At 47.1% G+C, this 18,337-nt stretch overlaps 1 protein-coding gene across 14 annotated transcripts in view; it reads left to right on the top strand.

Annotated features, from left to right (window-relative positions):
• Window positions 1-18,337, top strand: part of ACVR1C (activin A receptor type 1C) — a 46,833-nt gene that overhangs the window by 15,722 nt on the left and 12,774 nt on the right. For 7 of the 14 annotated variants that reach the window (XR_014585982.1, XR_014585983.1, XR_014585984.1 and 4 more), the window contains 7 exons: window positions 864-1,060; window positions 1,571-1,801; window positions 13,526-13,771; window positions 15,670-15,900; window positions 16,234-16,401; window positions 17,175-17,331; window positions 17,998-18,122. Coding sequence is in view for 8 of the 14 variants with exons in the window: in XM_083841712.1 (XP_083697838.1) it covers window positions 864-1,060; window positions 1,571-1,801; window positions 13,526-13,771; window positions 15,670-15,900; window positions 16,234-16,401; window positions 17,175-17,331; window positions 17,998-18,122 (1,355 nt within the window). In the remaining 6 variants the exon portion in view is untranslated. Of the gene's footprint in view, window positions 1-863; window positions 1,061-1,570; window positions 1,802-3,434; window positions 10,217-11,029; window positions 13,772-15,669; window positions 15,901-16,233; window positions 16,402-17,174; window positions 17,332-17,997; window positions 18,123-18,337 lie in introns of those variants that run through there. The other 7 variants (XM_083841714.1, XM_083841713.1, XM_083841715.1 and 4 more) reach the window with 4 other exon arrangements.

The following is an 18,337-nucleotide window of genomic DNA, read 5'->3' on the forward strand; positions in this document are numbered from 1 at the left end:
TCTCATGGAAATTAATCTTTTGTCGGCTGCCAGCTTGGGGCAATGGCAGAGTCTGATTTAGCTCCCAGTTTGGACAGGGAAATGCAACATAATAAGAAATGCATCATCTGTTAGCCTGCACTGCCTCGTTGAGCGCTAGTTAGCAATCAGAGAAAGCCCGTCTGTTCCTGGTGGCCCTTCTAGATTCTAGTCATCTCATGACTTTCCTTTCTGAGATGTCTGTTATCTTTAAGTAAAAGAAAACGTGTTCCATGCCTCCACCTAGTTCCCAAAGAAACAGAATGGATGCATGGATTTTTTTTTTTTTTTGTAGACTTTATCTCCTGTCGGTAGAGAAGTGTTTGATCTTGCAGAGTGAAGGTGGTGGCCTTCCTGGTGAAGGCATGCAGAATGCATTTTGGGAACCCTGTGGTAGGGTAGGAACTAAGTCAAAAGAAGAGATCAAGTCTCTGTACTCTAAAATGTTTTTTTTCTTTTTTTTTTTCTTTTACCAGAAACAAAATAATCATATAAAGTGCAGTTAAGGAAGGGTTTCCTGTAGAAACTGCATTCAGCCCAATGTTAAGATGCGTTGCTTACCATATCACTGCTAATATGGGTTCCTAAACTTGTCATGAAGAAAGTAAAATTTTTTTCTTATTGAGCAAGTGAAGAAAACAAGGAAGGCAAAAAACCTGTCAGTATCTGGTGTTTCATTGAGATGATATGGCTTAGGTTCACTGCCCTTCTTCCAAGAAAGAGCTGATAAAGCCTGAAAATGTAGTAGTTACTGGTTAAATGTTTTACAAAATCAGATAAAAGCACATGACGATATGGTTAAAAGCATGTAATACTTAGCAGACACCTGACTTTTGCACAAACAGAAATTGGGCAACCATTTGCACGTCTGAAAAAAGTGCATCGTTTCAGAGGACGTGGGGGAGAAAAGGCCGTCGCTGCTGCCTGTGTGTGCCTGTAGGGAGGTGTGTGCCAGAGCGTCCCGTCGCGCCTTGGTGCTTCCTCAGTCCCATTGCTCCGAGCCAGCCGGTTCTCCACAAGGCTGCGTGTTGGAAGCCTGCAGGTGCCTGGCTGGCACAGATGAGAAATGGATGCTTTTTTGGGAAGTCCACAGTCACATAAATGGCGGCTGTTGATATTATTTAAAATTCAGTACCTAATGCTGTGGCTAAATATACGTTCTGACACTGAGCAGTGTGCACATGTGCTTGTCATGAGACTTACAGATGTTGCACCAAGTCTGTGAGAGCTGAAGACTCAAATCTCTGTCTCCCCATTTAAGCAAAAGACAGCTTCCCCAGAAGTTTGTTCAGGGGTGTCAGTCTTCTCCACCATGTGTGAGAGATGCTGTAAGCTCTCCTGCGACTGAGGGCACACGGTTCAAATGCTGCTCAGCAGTGGGTGCTGGGGATGTCTGCTGTCGGGTGCCTCCTGCCGCCCCAAGCCCCTTGGCCAGTGTGGGCTCCTGCTGGTCGTGCCCGGCCCTGGCCGCCCATGGGTGCTCCTGACCAAAGGGCCAGCCTTGGCGAGATGGCCCCAGTCTTCTCATGGAAAATGGAATTGTATTTTTCAGGTCTCAAGTGTGTGTGCCAGCTGTGCGAGCACACAAACTTCACCTGCCAAACAGAGGGAGCGTGCTGGGCTTCGGTCATGCTGACCAACGGGAAGGAAGAAGTGGTCAAGTCCTGTGTCTCCCTTCCGGAGCTGAACGCTCAAGTCTTCTGCCACAGTTCCAAAAACATCACAAAAACCGAGTGCTGCTACACAGACTTCTGCAACAACATCACCCTCCGCCTGCCCATAGGTACGTACTGCCTGAATGCAAAGTGATGTGCAAGTGCTTTGTGATGGCATGGGAGCTGCAGAAACCTTGGGCAGAGAGCACGGCTGTGAGAGCAGCTAATTTGGATTTTAAAGGCTAGCTGTAAAAGCAAAAGCTGTTTTTTCCCAACTCAGGAAAAACTAAATTGTGACTACGTTTGGGGAAAAGGAAACTTCTCACATTGTCTTAGATGTTCCAGACACTGTCTTTTGTATCCCAGGAGCTGTTAACCATGAAGACAAAAGGAGGTGTCTGGAGGAAACAGCCTTATCACCTTACAGATCTTTATAGGCTGGGGCATCTTAAGTGAGTTTGTGGTTTGACTTGGCATTAGTTTAGATCTTGGGAAGGTTTTGGCTGGCATACAGGGGCTTCTCATGTGGCATGGATCAGCAACTCACTGCAGCTGCGAATTGGTGGTTTTGGGGAGCTGAGCACCCTGTGTTGCTGAGCAAGCGGATCATGTGTTAACTGGTGCTTTGCCAGGAGATAATGAGGACCTTACAGCCTAAGATATACAGCTTAAAACGTCTCTGCAGCCAGTGTAGAAGATCTGCATTAGATAGGTTGGGTAAGAATTCAGACTAGGGAGGTGTGGAAAGAAGGCAATTGTAGACACTTGTGAATGGCATGTGGGAAACCCAGCCCCTGCTTTTGGCCAGATGAGGGTCTGGATGCTCGGTGAGCCTGCACCAGGATGAAGCAGCCCCGGCACGTGGGGAGCTGCTCTCCCTGTTCCCCTTGCGCAGCCTGCGTCCTGCCTTCCTGGCCTGGATCGCCCAGCAGCTGCTGCAGGTCGTGCGGGCACGTCGCTGTGTTGGAAGCCGCGTCTGCAGCTGTGTTGTGACGGGCAGGGGACAGGAGTGACGTGGGCTTGTGTGGTACCTAGGGCTGGCTTGGCGGGGGCGAGGAGAGACGCAGGATACAAAGTCATTGCTGGGGGAAATACTTACGTTTCAGCAATTTTGTAAGTCTGTCTTCAGCTTTTGGCTTCTGCAATTCATTTTAGCGGCTTGTAGGGCAGCTTTTGTTCTGTGTTAAATCGGTATCATTGATTCTTGCCCAGCAGACACAGGAAGGTGTGAGATTCCTGGTTCCACTGAGAGGGAGGAAAAAGATTTATGCTTCCAGGAGCTCTGTATATTACACAGTCGGTGCAATACTCAGGTCTGTCAGATTCAGAACTGTGTGGTAAAGTTGATTTGGTCCATTTTAAAAACATATATTTACACTATTTTTAGATTTAATTATTGATAATATACTTCACTTTTCTCTCCAGTAAAACTTGTGCTTTATCCAAGCTTTTTTGAATCAGCTGTCAAATCTACTACTTCAACAAACGATACCTTTATATGTATAGTTACAGTAGTGAGAGATGTTACAGATAAGAAAGATGTAAAGTAATACATAATTTACAGTTGTAATTTGCACTTCATCTGCTATTGTAGAGTAGCTAACAGAATTAAAACCATCCGTTTCTGTGAGCATTTGATACTTAAGATACAGGAGGGCAGACTCAGCTGTCAGTGAGGGGAAGGACTCCTGAAAAGTCAGATTCCTAGAGGGGGCACTGAAGGAGATGGGCTTGGGGAGGGAGGGCTGGGAGACTGCAGCTGGGGGGGGAGGGGGTGATGGCGTGCGAGGAGACCCATTTAGGGGACACTTAGTGCCATGTCAGCAGAGACACTCGCTACTATGCAAGTAGTGGTAGTACGAGTTGACTGAGTGGTGTGCAGATGGATGGATGAGCATTTTAAATCTCTTATCCGTGGAGATGCAATCCACTCTGGTTTTTCAAGCCCATTCGCATGCTGTGTTACTTCTCTTCTTCAGTTCATTGTTGCCTTGCTGTCGTCTCCATGCTGAAGATGTTTTTGGCTGAGGGCCTGCAGACCCCGCAGGACAGTGCCTGTGCCTGCCGCAGGTGATGTGTGCGTGGCCCAGGTACCTGCACCTGAGGAGAGCAGCGGTGGGAGCCTGCAGAGCCTGTGGGATCACCCAAAGGGAGTGTGGCCGGGCTGGCCCTGGGGACTGTCGGTGTCTGGTGCTGACTGGGGGGCTGGGCGCTGCCGGAGGGGGGTTGGCTCCCACGAGCATCCCCTGAGCACCTGGGCTGGGTAGCGGCCTCTTGGCTGGGGGGCTGCTCCGCTGTGTCCACCCTGACCTAAGGAGTAAGGGTTTTTTGGGTATATGTCTTTTGGTCAACAACAGAAGGGAGATATTAATAGTAGTTATGCTCTAGAGAAGCAAAAGCTTGTACCTGTTCGGGTTGGGATGCTGGAAACTTGGGAGAAAGCTGTAATTTTTAGATGGAGTGGAGGCTTGTCTGTCTTCCTAACACTTGAACTAGTAGTTGCAAAACCTCTGGTTACGTGTTTCAGTACCAGAGAAAGTTACTTAATTTTTAGCCTGAGCCCTTTGCTCTAAACATTTGGGGGAATTCACGTTAGTCAAAAGTTTACAGCACCAATGTTATTTGCTTGCTGGTCTTGCTGGACAGCCCTTTTCCAAATAATTAACATTATTTGAAAGCTTTATTTAGGCAAGAATAAACTTTCTTAAGGGTATTGCTGAGTATGTAGGCGAAAGAGCTGGGCCGCAGGAGATGGGGTTGTGTCGGGCCCACTGTGCTGCAGGAGGCCTTGAGCTGGAGGGAGGCCTGCGGGCCGCGGGGAAGGCTTTGGCTGCTGCTACCTCTGCTGCCTCGGTGGGGGGGGTCCTTCGCTGAGTGAGATTCTGTTTCCAAAGCAACTTTTAGGCTACTCCTTGCTCAGCTTGCATCTTTTCTTCTTTCGTTTCAGTCCTATGTAATACTTGGACATTATAATTGAGGTCTTGGACTCATCACTGAGGAAAGAAATGTAAAATGGGGGCACCGTAGCAAGTAACCAGTAGGCACTGCAACTATCAGCTGGTGTGATTAACAAAATAAAGCAAACCAGAGGAAGTTCTAAGTTTAGTGATCAGTCCAGGATCTTGCTGAAGTGGTAAAAGTTTCATTTCCACTGCTGTGTAAGGATCAGGCTAGGATTCACACAGCCGGGACTTGTGAAAGGGCTCTGCTCAGGGTGTGCTCATCTAAGTCCCCAGAGAGAAGTGGTTGGTCCAGCAGCCCACATGTAGTGTCACTTCATCCTCTGGCACATCACCACACGCCTCCTGAATGGCTGTTCTCGTGTTGGCTGTCCCTTGCCAGCGGTGGCAGGTAACCAAGCCACTGCGTCTGTCCATTGGTGCCTCACTTGGCCATGCAGGCTCTCTGGTCTTTAACACATAGCTGCTTTGTCAAGATGCTAATTTAGGCCAGCCCGCCTACAACCACCCTCTCTTTAAAAGAGTAATAGTTTGGTGCCTGGTACAGACATCTTAATATGGGAGTTAAATGTATATCAACATGTATTTCCACTCTGCAGATCCTGGTTTAAGAGTAGAACACATGGATATGGAAAATTTGCCATTAGGCAGGATTAAATTTCACTGAGGAGAAGTGTTGGGAAGGTCCAGGGCAGGGCACATCCCTGCCAGAAGGCAGGAGCTTCTGCAGGCTCTTCCCACCCAGTTCCTGCAGCCCCCGCCAGCCCGGGGGCCCAGGCCTCTCCAGCAGCTCTTCTTCGTGCCCACCCGCTTCAGCTCGGCTGCGTGTTAATTACCAAGGGCTCGTGGTGTGAAATACCAAGAGTGACTGGGAAACAATAAAGTGACGTGCACCGTGAGGATCTCTGGGGCAGAAAGCAATTTGTTTTTTATCTGATTGCCCGTGCATGAATTTCCACGGTAAGGCTGCAGGTGGCATTGCGTGCCTCATTCAGCAGCAGAGCTGTCCTTGCTGTGTCGTGTGCGAGAGGAGGTTGCTCTTGTTCCGAGTTGGGGTTTTTACCATGTGTAAGAAAATAAACATTTCTAAGGGCAGATGCAACCTTCATATCTGCTTTTTATATACTTGTCATGGATTTCATCGCAATATTTTTGCATTAACAGGTTATATATTTCAAAGTGCAGGACTGGTTTTCAATAATTAGGGTTTTTCTGTGTTACCCTGAATTTATTTCCAGTTTTCTTCTATTTAAACTACAACACTTTCTGCCCAAGCCGGTGACCCGAGAGGACCTTTCTCTGTCAGTGGGGTGTCGTATCAGGTCTACAGAAAATGGCCTGCATGCTGCTTCCTTGCTGGTTCTTTCGATGAATGTGTCTGTCTACGAGAAATTGCCTGTGTTCACCTCAGCATGTTGCAGACTGTTTTAAGGACTTGCTAATAAGATCTTGAAGACTTCCTCAAGTTGTAGACTGGTGTCTCACAGGGCTATCAGACCGTATTTCAAATTAGGGAGATGGTCCTTGTGATCTGTCCCCACCCAGCTTGTGAGAGGGCTTTTGCCCCCTCACAAGCCTGTTTATAGGTGACAGACCTCTACCTGCAGCCCTGGGACAGGTGGCTGGAGGTTCTCATAACTCAATGCTTACATTTGGTTATGGTGCAGGGCGGTGTTTGAGCCCAGCATGGCTCAATACATACGGGCTGGGGAACTTGTTTCCCATCTCTTCTCCAAAGCAGCAATGTTGGTGTTGGCTTCAGTCACCTCCTTCGGTGGAGGCGGTGACTCAATAACTGTTGAACCCAAGCCTGAAGGTTCAGACTTCTTAGGCTTGTTACCAGGTGCAGGAATCAGGGCTTTCTTGACCTCGCATGTTGTCTGTTTATAGATGCGTGGGAAAAGTTCACATGACTGTCATTCTAAACTCTTGATCTCAAAACACCTAGTGATGCTGAATATTAAGTCTCTGTCTTTACAGATACTGAAAACTGAGGCTGGATGGGCACTGGTAGCTTTGCAAACTTGTCACAGGGTTATGGGCTTTCAGACCAGCCTGCTTTCAGTGACTGCCTAAAGAAAACCTCGACCTCTATGAGAAGGAAGTTGGTGATGTGTTCAGACTGTACAATAACACACCTGTGAGTTGGTGGGAAAAGCTAACACAACAAAAAAGTCTCTGTAAAAGCTTTAATTCTAAAGCTTTTTTTTTTTTTCCCCTCTCTCTTCAAATTTACCCCTGTGGTTCCAGCAAAAAGCGCCACACTGCTAGAATGATATCTGTGCTCACTCTGGGGTCCTGGTGGTGCAGCATCTCTAGACTTTGAGATGAAAAATGTATTGTTCTGTATTTATATGATGGAAAATGAGTCAGAGGAGTGGGGAGGCTTTATGGAACAAGATTAAGATACCAGTGGAATTAACAAACTGCATTATAAGTAACTTGCCAGCTCTTCTCTTTACTGTCATTGCCCAAACTGTGCAGTCACAAAAGGCACTCATATCACCTACAGAGGTACACAGCAGGATGAAAGAAAGTGGAATATAGAACAAATCCTAAGAACAAAAATTCCTTGGACATATTCATATTGATAAGAAAGATGATTTGTACTAGCTAGACTAATTACCAGGCAATATTTCTCTCTCTTTTTTTAATATCGTCTGCATGTTTGTTTTTTTTTAATGAACAAATAATTACTTTTCACTATATTTACCTCTTTGAAAATCCCTAAAGACATTAAAACCTTTTTAGGTGAATGGAATGCACAGATTTATTTATATTCAAGAAGTCAGATACTGCTGTACTAGTTCATAAGGTACACAGTAATCCAGAAAATTAGGAGAATCAGCCTTCAACTAATACCTTTCTGAATGAAATCAAGTATTTGAAAATATATTATAAGGGAAATACGTTCAATTGTTTAAATGTAAGAAAAAGCAGTAACTGTTTTCTGTAACTTAAAGGAGAAAAAAAAATCCATATTAAGGAACATGGCTATAAAGGATCCTGAAGGGCAGATGTGTGAGCAGGCTGCCCTGCTGGTCAGGGTTCAGGGCAAAGCTCTGGCTTTCCCTTTTCTTTATTCTTGGCATTCATTGTTATTGAACACAATGTAAAGGTTTCTCTTTGTTTTCCCAGTACTAACATCATCAAGAATAGCTTAGAAGGAAGGTGCAGAGAGAGCGAAGAGACAAAAGACAATTATTTCACTAACTTTTCTAAAATGTTTAGTGATGGATAAAAACAGGGAGGATGGGGAATGCAGCAAAAAGAAAAGAGGAAGGGAAATATTTTGGTATATATTTTTGCTCTTCTTTGAGGCCACTTTGTTTCTTCTGAACTGATGGGTTTGGAAGCCAGCACCAGAGTCCAATGCCAACACTAACAGCTTGTGTTACTACTCTGCTGCAGTGCAATAGCAGAAACTTCATTTAGTTGATTGTTTTCTGTTTTGAGTTTTTGACAAAAAAGATGATGTCCGCTGTGGCACGGACATCAGGACAGAGGTCAGGACTGGAAAAGGAAGGGGGAGGAAGAGCTGCTGCTGACCAGCTTCCACCTGGACCCCGGGGCCCTGCAGCCTGCTAGTGTCTGGCTGAGCTGGCCAGGAAGCTCTGGAGCAGCCGTGATCGCTGGGACCTGTTTAGGAGCGCTGGATCCAGTAGCAGCTGTCCTGAAGACCTTAGCCTCTAAATTATACACGTTCTCTGCCTGGCCATTAGGAGGTTAGCTGCTTGTGACTCAAAGCACAGCTGCTCAGCATGGATTGTAGTGTGGTGCAGAGCTGCTCAGAGATTAAAATAACCGCATGAGATGCACTAAACCTGTTCCCTTTCCATGTTCATCCAGTTTGGTGCTGTACCACTGATGCAATTCTTAGGATAATCTCCCAGTTGGACCGATCTGAAGTTCTCCTTGAAAAAGGTCCTGTAGGCAGAGCTGCAGCCTGTCATAGCTGCTCTGTGAATGTGTAATTTGGCAAATATTTCACATGCTGTTGAACATCTTGGCTGTCCCAGGTTCATGTTCTCCAGAGGAATTTGTAAGAACACAGCCATTTGAAGAGAAGGCAGGGGAAGGGACAGGGAGTAGGGGAAATAGGAATTTAGGTAATGCATCTGTTTGTCTTGCAGCTGTATCCCTGATGGCTTTGCTTGAATCTCCAGATCCTTCAGCAGACCTTTCCTAGATGATTTCTGAATGTCCTAAAAGGGATGGTAGAGTTTGCAGTCATGGTGGAGACTGGGGAAACTTGATTTTAGTCTCTAGTCCAAATTATGTATTTTTGAAATTGTTTAAAAATACTCTGTACATCTGATTAGAGCTCTGCATTAGATACAATATATTTTCTTACAGCATTGGAAAGAATGCATATTTTTTTCCACCTGAGTAGTTTAGGAACTTAAATATGAATAGTTTAGGGCTTTTAGAAGTCTAAAGGTTGCCATTATATGTTAAAAAACAGGAAAATGCTGCTGTGTGTGAGAATGTCTTTTCCGTTGGAGGAAAAATAACCTTTTTTTTTCTTTTTTTTTTTTCTTCTGCCTAAAAGCACTCTTTTATTTACACAACTTGGAATATAATTGTACCATATTGTGAAATTGCTAAAGATTGCCAGATGTGCTATTTTTGTTTCATGCATGGCAACATGTCTTCAGGGTCTATTCTTGATCAGTAAGTCACTGAATAATACATTAGAAATAAGATTGCAAAACATTTTGATTAATGGTGTTGATTTAATAGTTTTAGGTAGTCATGAGAGATTTTCTTATTTCCCAAAGTGTTTAACATTGCACAACTGCTGTAAACATTACCACACTTATTTGGTGATTTTGTCTTAAATTACTGTTTGTACCTTGTGCGCTGTGTATTTTGCGCTTGTGCTATTCATCACTCCTTCGGCATGCGGCTTTGCTGTGGGGAGCCGCAGGGGATGGGGATGGCGGTGTCCCAGCCCAGCACCAGCGGGACATTGCAGGGCACGGTGGCGGTGCCTCCTGCAGGACGCCGTGCCGCGAGGGGTCAGCACTTGAAGACGGCCTGCGACTGAGCGTGAAGCAGAAAGCACAACGCTGGCAATTCTCAAGTCTCCCGTGTGTGCTCTGTGAAGAACTGGAAGGGGTTTGAGTAGTTGCCAGCAGCCTTCATCTACGCTTTGGTACAGCCAGTAGACTAAGGGAGGACAAATGTGGTCTCCAGCTGACTCCTTCCAAGAACCTTCTCTAGACAGTCAGGATCTCTTCATTTCCCAGGAACTTGGTGGAGACCCCGTGCAAACTGCCCTGGATGCCTCAGCTCCCAGTCTCACCGCTACCTCGCCTCCTGCATTTGAGCGCTCTCAACTTCAGCAGCATCCCAGAGGAGACCTGTAAGCATCACTGAGCTTGATTTTATTCTGAACAACTGTTACTGCCTAAGTCATGCCTAAGTTGGCATCTGTTTGTGTTCCTGATTCTGGATGTTACCTTCCTGAGTGGATGTGAGAGTGTTTAAGTTTTGCTTTTGCCTCACTGACGTCTCACTCTGAGTCCCCAGGATGGCCGTGAGCATCTTTGTGTCCCCTCGCCCATCCTCCTGTGTGAGGTAAGTTTTCTTTTGCTCTGTGCCCAAGGAGGTCAAAATGTGCCTGTTGGCCTGCTGTACTCGCTGTGTCCCTGCTAGACCTGCCAGCTTCTCCAGCCTGCCCCACTGCTTGCCTGGCTCCCAAAGCACCGTACTGAGAGGGAAATATCTTTAAAAATTAAGTTATGCAAAGTTCTCTCAGCCTGCACTGCTATTGTTTAGCAATACAAATTATGCTTTATATTCAGTAAAAATGTCAGGTCACTTTGGTGCTACAATTTGAGACATTTTTTTTACTGATAAGAATAGTTTTGTTTTTTTTCTTAAAGACATGCTGAGTGATTTTTTTTTGGTGCTCCAAAATTCTGCCATAAAACCTCTTTCGTACAATGTATAACCAGTGCACTGAAAGTTCAGAAATTTTCATGTCCCCACTCCAGAAGCCCCAGATGGATTGCTGTGCCATTTAGTTCTGTTTGCAAATCTGTACACCAAACCTAGATTTGCAGAATGTATGACATAGAATTGTAGACATAGAGACTGCCATAGTATGGCTTTAATATTAAAATCCCATCAAAATTGGTGCTTTCTTTTAGGTTCATTGTGTGAGTCAGGAGCATGCCCTGCAATGAAAGAAGTGGTTGTGGGAGTGCACATTTCACCACTCGCCTTGCTCAGAGTGTTTTGTGTATTGCTCAAAGTATTTTGTGCTTGCATTCATCACCCAGTTTCAGGAAACCACGGAAAGTTTTTTTTTGTATATACATAGATAAGTATATAATTTTAAGATTTAAAGAAAGCCAACAGTAACTGTTACCCTTTTTGCCTGTACAGGTTTGCCACCTGTGACATCCAAGCTTGCAAAGGAACTCACAAGGTTTGAAAGAAAAAAAATAAAAAGGAATTAAATGGAAGATTTTGAAGAAGTTTGCTTCTGGCAAGAATAGTGCTCTAGAATGGAGGATGCTGTGAAAGTGGACAAAAGGGAAGGACCGGGAGGAGGATACGTGAGAGCAGTGAATGTACATGATGGGAAGGGGCAGAAGTGAGCTTGCAGAAGACCACGTGGTGATGAAGTAAAACGTCTGTCCGGCAGAAGCAGGTGTGTGCGTGCGATGGAGGCTTGCAGACAGGAGCAGGAGGCGCGGGTGAAGAATGTCCCATCAGGACTACTGCTTGCTTTGCCTCCCATAGCCATTCCACGGGGGCAGCACCCACAAGCATGGCAGGTGCCTAAGGTCACTTGCAGCTGGAGCAAATATTTCATAGGAGGACCACCTGTCAGTGCTTCTTGCAGGAAGGGATGATTGTCACTTCAGTTCGTGGGCACTGAATTTGTGTGCCCGTCTCCAAAGACCGCACACGGAAGCACCTTTCTGAGTGTCTCTTCCTGCTGCTCGACTGTTGCTGTTCAAAGCCTCACGAGTTTTTTTCCTTTTGATCTTGTTTGCATGGGCCTAAGGACAGTAAAGTTGTATATTTTCTCATTTTATGTTGTTTTTCAGCAGTTGGTGGAAGGAATGGATATCTCGAAGTGCCTTGTGCATGTTTGCCTTTACCAGCCCCTGCTGACACACAATGAACCCGCTTAGGTCTGTGTGCGGGGGCATCGATTAGGGCAATGCACTGGAAGTCCTGTGGCTGGTACACCAACCACCCAAGCCCCTGCTCCTTGCCCTGGCTCGTCGCACCAGGTGCACACCTCTCCGTGCAGCTGGGCAGCCCTTCCCAGGGCCCGGCACACACAAAGCTGGTGCGTGGAGCGGCGAGCAGTTGCTCAGCCCTGCGTGCCTGCACAGCAGGCACAGCCCCACAGTGCCCAGAGCCAGCTGCGGCACCAAAGCTCATGAGATAAAGGATACCTGCTTTCTGCGCTTCAGCAGTCCTCCGGAGGAACTTTCTGGCATGTGGATGCAGTCAAAAACAGCTTAGGAAATCACAGCGCATCGGTTAATGAGCAGCAGCCACAAGGAGGAATCCTGCTTGCAAATCCTCTTATGAATCTGCCAGCTAACCCTGTGAACATCCTGTTGAAGACTATTAAAGGAAAAGCCCGTGGGCAAGATGTAGTGACTTTGCTTTCAGAATGGTTTGAATTGTATTCTGTGAATAGACACGGGTCTGTTGTTAACTTTTTCTTTTCTTTTCTCTTATTCAAGTGCATTGTGTTAAAAAAGTAAGGGAGAGAAGAAAAAGGACCAAATTAACTTTGCACAGCTAACTGCTGATCCTGGCACTTCTGAATCATGGAGTGCATGCCTTGACACTGTCCTTTGAAGAAAAACTGCTTCAGTCAGAGTATTAACTGGAGGAAAGTAACTGTCCGTACTGAGAGCCAGGGAACTCGTCAGGCTTCTGAGACTCCAGAGCACTGTCTGAGCTCCAGAGTGCTTCTGTGTAGTGTCTCACCTGCTCCCAAACTGCAACACACTCACTGCCTAGCACTTTCTGAAACGGAAAGAGGGCCTTTTTTTTTTTTTCTAGAACTACTACAGGAGTGACTTTGTATGGTGTGAAGTTGATGATTCTTGAATCTTCTGTAGCCTTTAGGCCCACAATTTGGAACTTGTGATTCAGTGTGCTTTGATTCAGAGTGGTTGTTTTTTTTAGCTTATTCACAATTTTGCGGGCATTAAGGAGACCAAGTGCAAGTAAATACCATAATAATGTATTCCTGCAGCATCTTGGTATGTTTTTACCCCTGTAATTTTAAATTGGAAAGTGATGTAGAACAGTCCCGTTTCTTGACACCTGTAAAATATAACTTTGTGAACACAAGTTTCAAAGTGTTCTGTCTTAGAAATCCTTTTGTTGCCTCATTTACTATACCTTTGTATCCCCCTATGCATTAAGTGTTAGGGAAACAGCTCTTCCAAGGATTTGGTTTGAGCTGGGACAGTGCATTGAGAAATCTGTACACGAGCCATTAGGAGAGGGAAGGGCCCGGTGCCGCCGATGGCAGAGCTGATCGGGTGTGTGGCACCACTCGGGCGTGCCGGGTGCGGGGCCGAGTCCCAGCCACGCCATGGGTGCCTCGCACCCAGCCTGTGCCGGGGCAGCCCTGGCGCCTGGCTGCATTTTGGTCTGCCCTGCTGCCAGCTTGCCGGGCCGGTCCTGTCTCCTCATCCGCGGTGTTTGTGGTGACGCTGGTCAGCGGTAAGGTGGTGTTGGCCTGAGCCTGAGGTACCCGCAAAGATGTGTGCAGAGCCTTGGTCTGTCCTGCTGCCAGCAGGACTCAGGGAAATAATTAAACCTCGATGTCTCATCCGCTCAGCAGTCCCTCACTTGCTGTCTGTTTTCCCCCACCCCTTCCCTTGTCTCTCCCAAAAGCGTCCGAGTCCCCCAGCCGTGCCAGCGCAGGGCCCGTGGTGCTGGCGGTGACGGTGGCCGTGCCCGTCTGCGTCCTGTCCCTCGTGGCGGTGCTGGCTGCCTGCGCCTGCCAGGGCCGGCGCTGCGCCTACGGCAGGAAGAAGCAGCCCAACGTGGAGGAGCCGCTCTCCGAGTGCAACCTGGTCAACTCGGGCAAGACGCTGAAGGACCTCATTTACGACATGACGACGTCTGGCTCCGGCTCCGGTACGTGGGTGTCGCTGGGTGTGCTGTGTCTTGTGCCCCCCGGCACCGTGGGGAGTGGGGCTGCCATGCTCGCCCTGTCTCTGGGTCCTTGCGGGGCTTCAGAGCAAACGCTGGTGACCTTGAGCCAAGCGCTCGCCTGCCCTGCAGAGCGATGGCAGACGTGCTCTGAGCGCGGCCGCCTGGGATCTGCCCCAGGGGCACCCACGGGCTCCCATGCCTGGCACAGGCTGCGCGAGGGGGGAGGCCAGGAGGGCTGACTGGGCTTTGTTTGCTCTTCTTCTGTCGGGTAGCAAAAGCTCAATTCCTTCCTCCAGTGCGAAGGTTAAAAAGGTGACTCAGAAGTGTGTTGCCTGTGCTAAAAGAGCCATTGCTGGCTAATAGGTCATAGCGGGCGCAGAAAGTACTGCCGTTAACTGGATGAAGCAGAAAGCCGCTACTGACCTCCTCCCGACTGTGCCAAAATACAATTACTCCGCATACTTCTTTTGAGCAGTATGCCAACATTTTTAATGTTTTCCCCATTTGTAATATCCTTCCTGCTATGAGGCCCCCACTGCTATTGAGGACTTGCCTAATCAAAGAATCACAAAATCCCAAATTCCAGTTCATCGTGTTGGTGGCACATCTGGTGTATGTGGCCCAATTTGCTGTAACTATAATTTTTATTTATCTGAAAAATACATAAATTGTGCTGAATTTTATTTGTAGGTGAAAAATGTGCAAATGATGCTTAATGTAATTGACTATATCTTCCATGAACTGCATACCTCCAGGCTCAATTTATTATACTTCCCCAATCTTTCTTTGTGGATATAATGAGTAAACTTTGTTTACCCTGAGGGTTTAACTGCTCACACGCAGCTGAGCTAACCACAGGGCTGTCTTTGTGCCAGCCTGCAGTGGAGGCAGAGGAAGAATCTACCGGCACTGGTGCAGTTTAGTCTGATTTTGGGCAAATAGCAAGCGCATTCCTTGTGGCCCGGCCGTGATGCTTGCAGGGTGACCACCAGCAGCCAGGACAAGGCTGTACAGAGGCAGCAGTGGGTACTAGGTGCCTGGGAAACCAGAGGAGAAATTTGAATAAATTTGAATAAGCTGACCTTCAAACTGTAATTTTTCTTGCTGATTACTTTGCTCTGTTAAAAGTCAGGCTGTCTGGATTTAAGAAAAATAAAAATTTTTGCTTTAAGACAAATACAGTATCAAATCAAACAAGGCAGGGCTTGAAAAAACAAAGGCAAAAATACCATAGAAAAGATTCCAGATATGATAGAAAGTTCCAGATTTGTTAGAGCAAGATTTTGAAAATGAAGCATGGGAAATCGTATCAAATAATCAGGGAAAATAAATAAATAAATAAACACACACACACGCAAAACAATGTGACAGGTGCTCAGTAAATGAACACTATTTGGGATATGTACTGACTGAGGCATGGTCCGATGGAAAACTAGGATCATAAGTACAGTTATGTATGTGTAAAAATGAAATGCTATTCAAAAGAATACACATAAGAAACCAAGTGGAGGTTGAGTGTTATTAATTCGTATGTGTTTAACTTTTGCGCACACAACTGACATTGATAAGGCTGCTGCCACAAGGAGAGAGTGTGAGTATGTGTATTCCAAGTGAGGACAATGTTAGATGGTATTGTTCTCAATGTTCCTTAGCACCTGGGTATATAATCCTTTTCTGAGAGGAAGAAAATGCTCTAAACTTCATACAAATCTGAAAAGTCAGTTTATGTTTAATATATTTGAGAAATGCTGCGGTAAACAGTATACGGGACTTAGCAACATCTATTTATAAAAAACAACAACAACAAAAAACACCTTGTTGCAAAAGTTGCGAAATTGCCGAACTATTTCACAGACGCCCATCTTTTCCTTTCAAACTAGGCTTACCTCTGCTCGTACAAAGAACAATTGCAAGGACTATTGTTCTGCAGGAAATCGTAGGAAAAGGCCGCTTTGGCGAAGTCTGGCGTGGAAAGTGGTGTGGGGAAGATGTTGCTGTGAAAATCTTCTCCTCAAGAGATGAGCGGTCGTGGTTTCGGGAGGCAGAGATTTATCAGACGGTTATGCTGAGACATGAAAATATCCTGGGCTTTATTGCTGCTGATAACAAGGGTATAATTGCATTTCCTCATTCAGTTTCACAATTTAAAGCTGGCTGGCCAACAGCATATCCATACCGCGGGGCGCTCAGTGTCTGCCTGAGGCTTGGCTCTGCTGCCCCGGTCCCAGCTGCAGTGAGTGCCGCAGAGGTCCCCAGCCAGGGCTGCCACCACCGGCACGGGGCACGAGTGGCACGGGGCAGGGGCGGCAGGGCCGGGCGGCGCTCTGGGCGTGCTGGGACCTCATCCGGATCTGCCGAGGGGGTGGGTGCTGGCCAAAAGGCGGGGAGGACTTTTCTTGGTGACATTTCTTATGAAGCTGAACCATCTCGCATCCTCTTGGCAGATAACGGGACCTGGACCCAGCTGTGGCTCGTCTCTGAGTACCACGAACAAGGGTCCCTGTTCGACTACCTGAACAGGGGCACAGTGACAGTGGAGGGCATGGTGAGACTGGCGCTGTCCATCGCCAGTGGCCTGGCACACCTGCACATGGAGATCGTGGGCACGCAGGGTAAGCACTTCTCCCCCTCTGCCCTTCAGGTATGTTACGGGACCCGGTGGTGCTGGTAGAGCACGTATTATTTAGCTGGTACAGCAGGGCATCCTACACAATTGCACCACCAGAAATGGTATTAGCATAAGCATACATGGTACATGATAAATAGAGACTAGGGATACAATCTTCCCAACTGAGTTTGTGGTCCTTTTAGCTTTTAAAACGCAGATTTTCTGATCTTTGGCACTGTTTCTGCTGTAATTTGGGATAGCCTAAATACACCCCTTCCTTGCCAGTCAGGCAGAAAGAATATTGGGCCGGTCTCTGTTCGGATAAACAAAACTCTCCTCTGATATTGATGTGATAATGAAGCAGCCACTTCACAAAGCTAACCACTGTGTTTGGGTAGTGCTGCAGATAATTGTGTCTGTTTCAAAAAACACTCATTGCCTGTCTGCTCCAGCCTTTGTAAGTGAGCATCTGTGGGAACAGCTCTATTAGGGGGGTGTGCTAATGAATGATTCTCTAAATGACTTTGGAGTGGGAATTTACAGTTTTGTTTCTGAAATAGACATATCTGAACAAAAATGCCTTCCTTTTTTTAAAAAAATAAAATAAAATAATTTGATAGCATTGATCAGAGCTTTACTTGGAACAAAATTGCCTGTCATGTTTTTTACAAGGTATAGCACCAAAGCTGAATAAAACTGTTTTTGTTTTACTTGCTCATTATACTAAAATTTGTACTGCGATCATCAGAACAGACAGCAGTTCTTTTCTGTGAGCAGGCAAGCCAGCGATCGCACACAGAGACCTGAAATCCAAGAACATCCTGGTGAAGAGGAACGAGAGCTGTGCCATCGCAGACCTGGGGCTGGCTGTGAAGCACGACTCCGTGCTCAACACCATCGACATCCCACAGAACCCGCGGGTGGGGACGAGGAGGTGCGGGCAGGCAGCACAACGAGCTCCCCGCAGGCTCCCGGCACGTCCCTGCCAGCGCTGGCGGGGTGGTGCTGTGCCGTGCGGTGGGTGCAGTGCAGTGGGCGCGCTGCGGTGCGGTGCGGTGGGTGCAGCATGGTGCAGTGGGCACAGTGCCGCCAGGACAGTGTGGTCAGCATGGGCTGGTGGCACTGGGCACAGGAGGCCACTGCGCGCGCCGCTGGGGCAGCCCACACGTCCTTCCCAGCGCTGCAATGACACGAGGCGGCCATGGCATCCCCCTTTCCCGTCTGCATGTCTGTCAGTGATGCTGCTAGCAGCTGAGGGTGAGAAGTCAGCAGAGCAAGGCCGAGGCTTGCTGCCTGCAGCAGAGGATCTGCCCAGTTTTCTGCTGTAGCCCCCCTCTGGATGTCAGGGGGGCTTCAGGTGGCATAGGGTGCAGCAAGCACTTGCGCTGCACAGTGTGAATCACTTTCCCTGAATGTCTCAGTGTAGTTTTTCACTGAGTCCAGCACTCTTGCTTTCACTCAGAATTACTGTAAAAAGGATTTTCAGTTTTCCCTTTTCTTACAGTAGGACTGGCTGCTACCTGGCTCCATCACTTGGCAGTGCAGCCGCAGTTATCTGTGCGAGCTGGCTCTAGCAAACTGACCTGTGTGTCCTTTAAAGGTATATGGCTCCTGAGATACTTGATGATGCAATGAACACAAACATATTCGAGTCCTTCAAGCGTGCAGACATCTACTCTCTTGGGCTAGTGTACTGGGAGGTAGCACGAAGGTGTTGCATTGGAGGTGAGCTTTCTGCCCTTTTTTTTTTTTTTTTTGCTGTCCAGACTGCTTTCATCCTAAATAAACCAAACACAATTAAAGGAACCATGTTCCTGGCCCCGTACTCTCAATTACCCTGGTAGAATGTGGAGGCAGAAACCTGTTGCTGAGCACTTGTTCTGCACCAAGAAACAAGGTGGCCCCAAATGTCCCTGTTCCTTCTCATTGCCTATAAAAAC

The sequence above is a fragment of the Anser anser genome (genome assembly GCF_964211835.1).
Source record: "Anser anser genome assembly, chromosome: 6".
NCBI classification, from domain to species: domain Eukaryota; kingdom Metazoa; phylum Chordata; class Aves; order Anseriformes; family Anatidae; genus Anser; species Anser anser.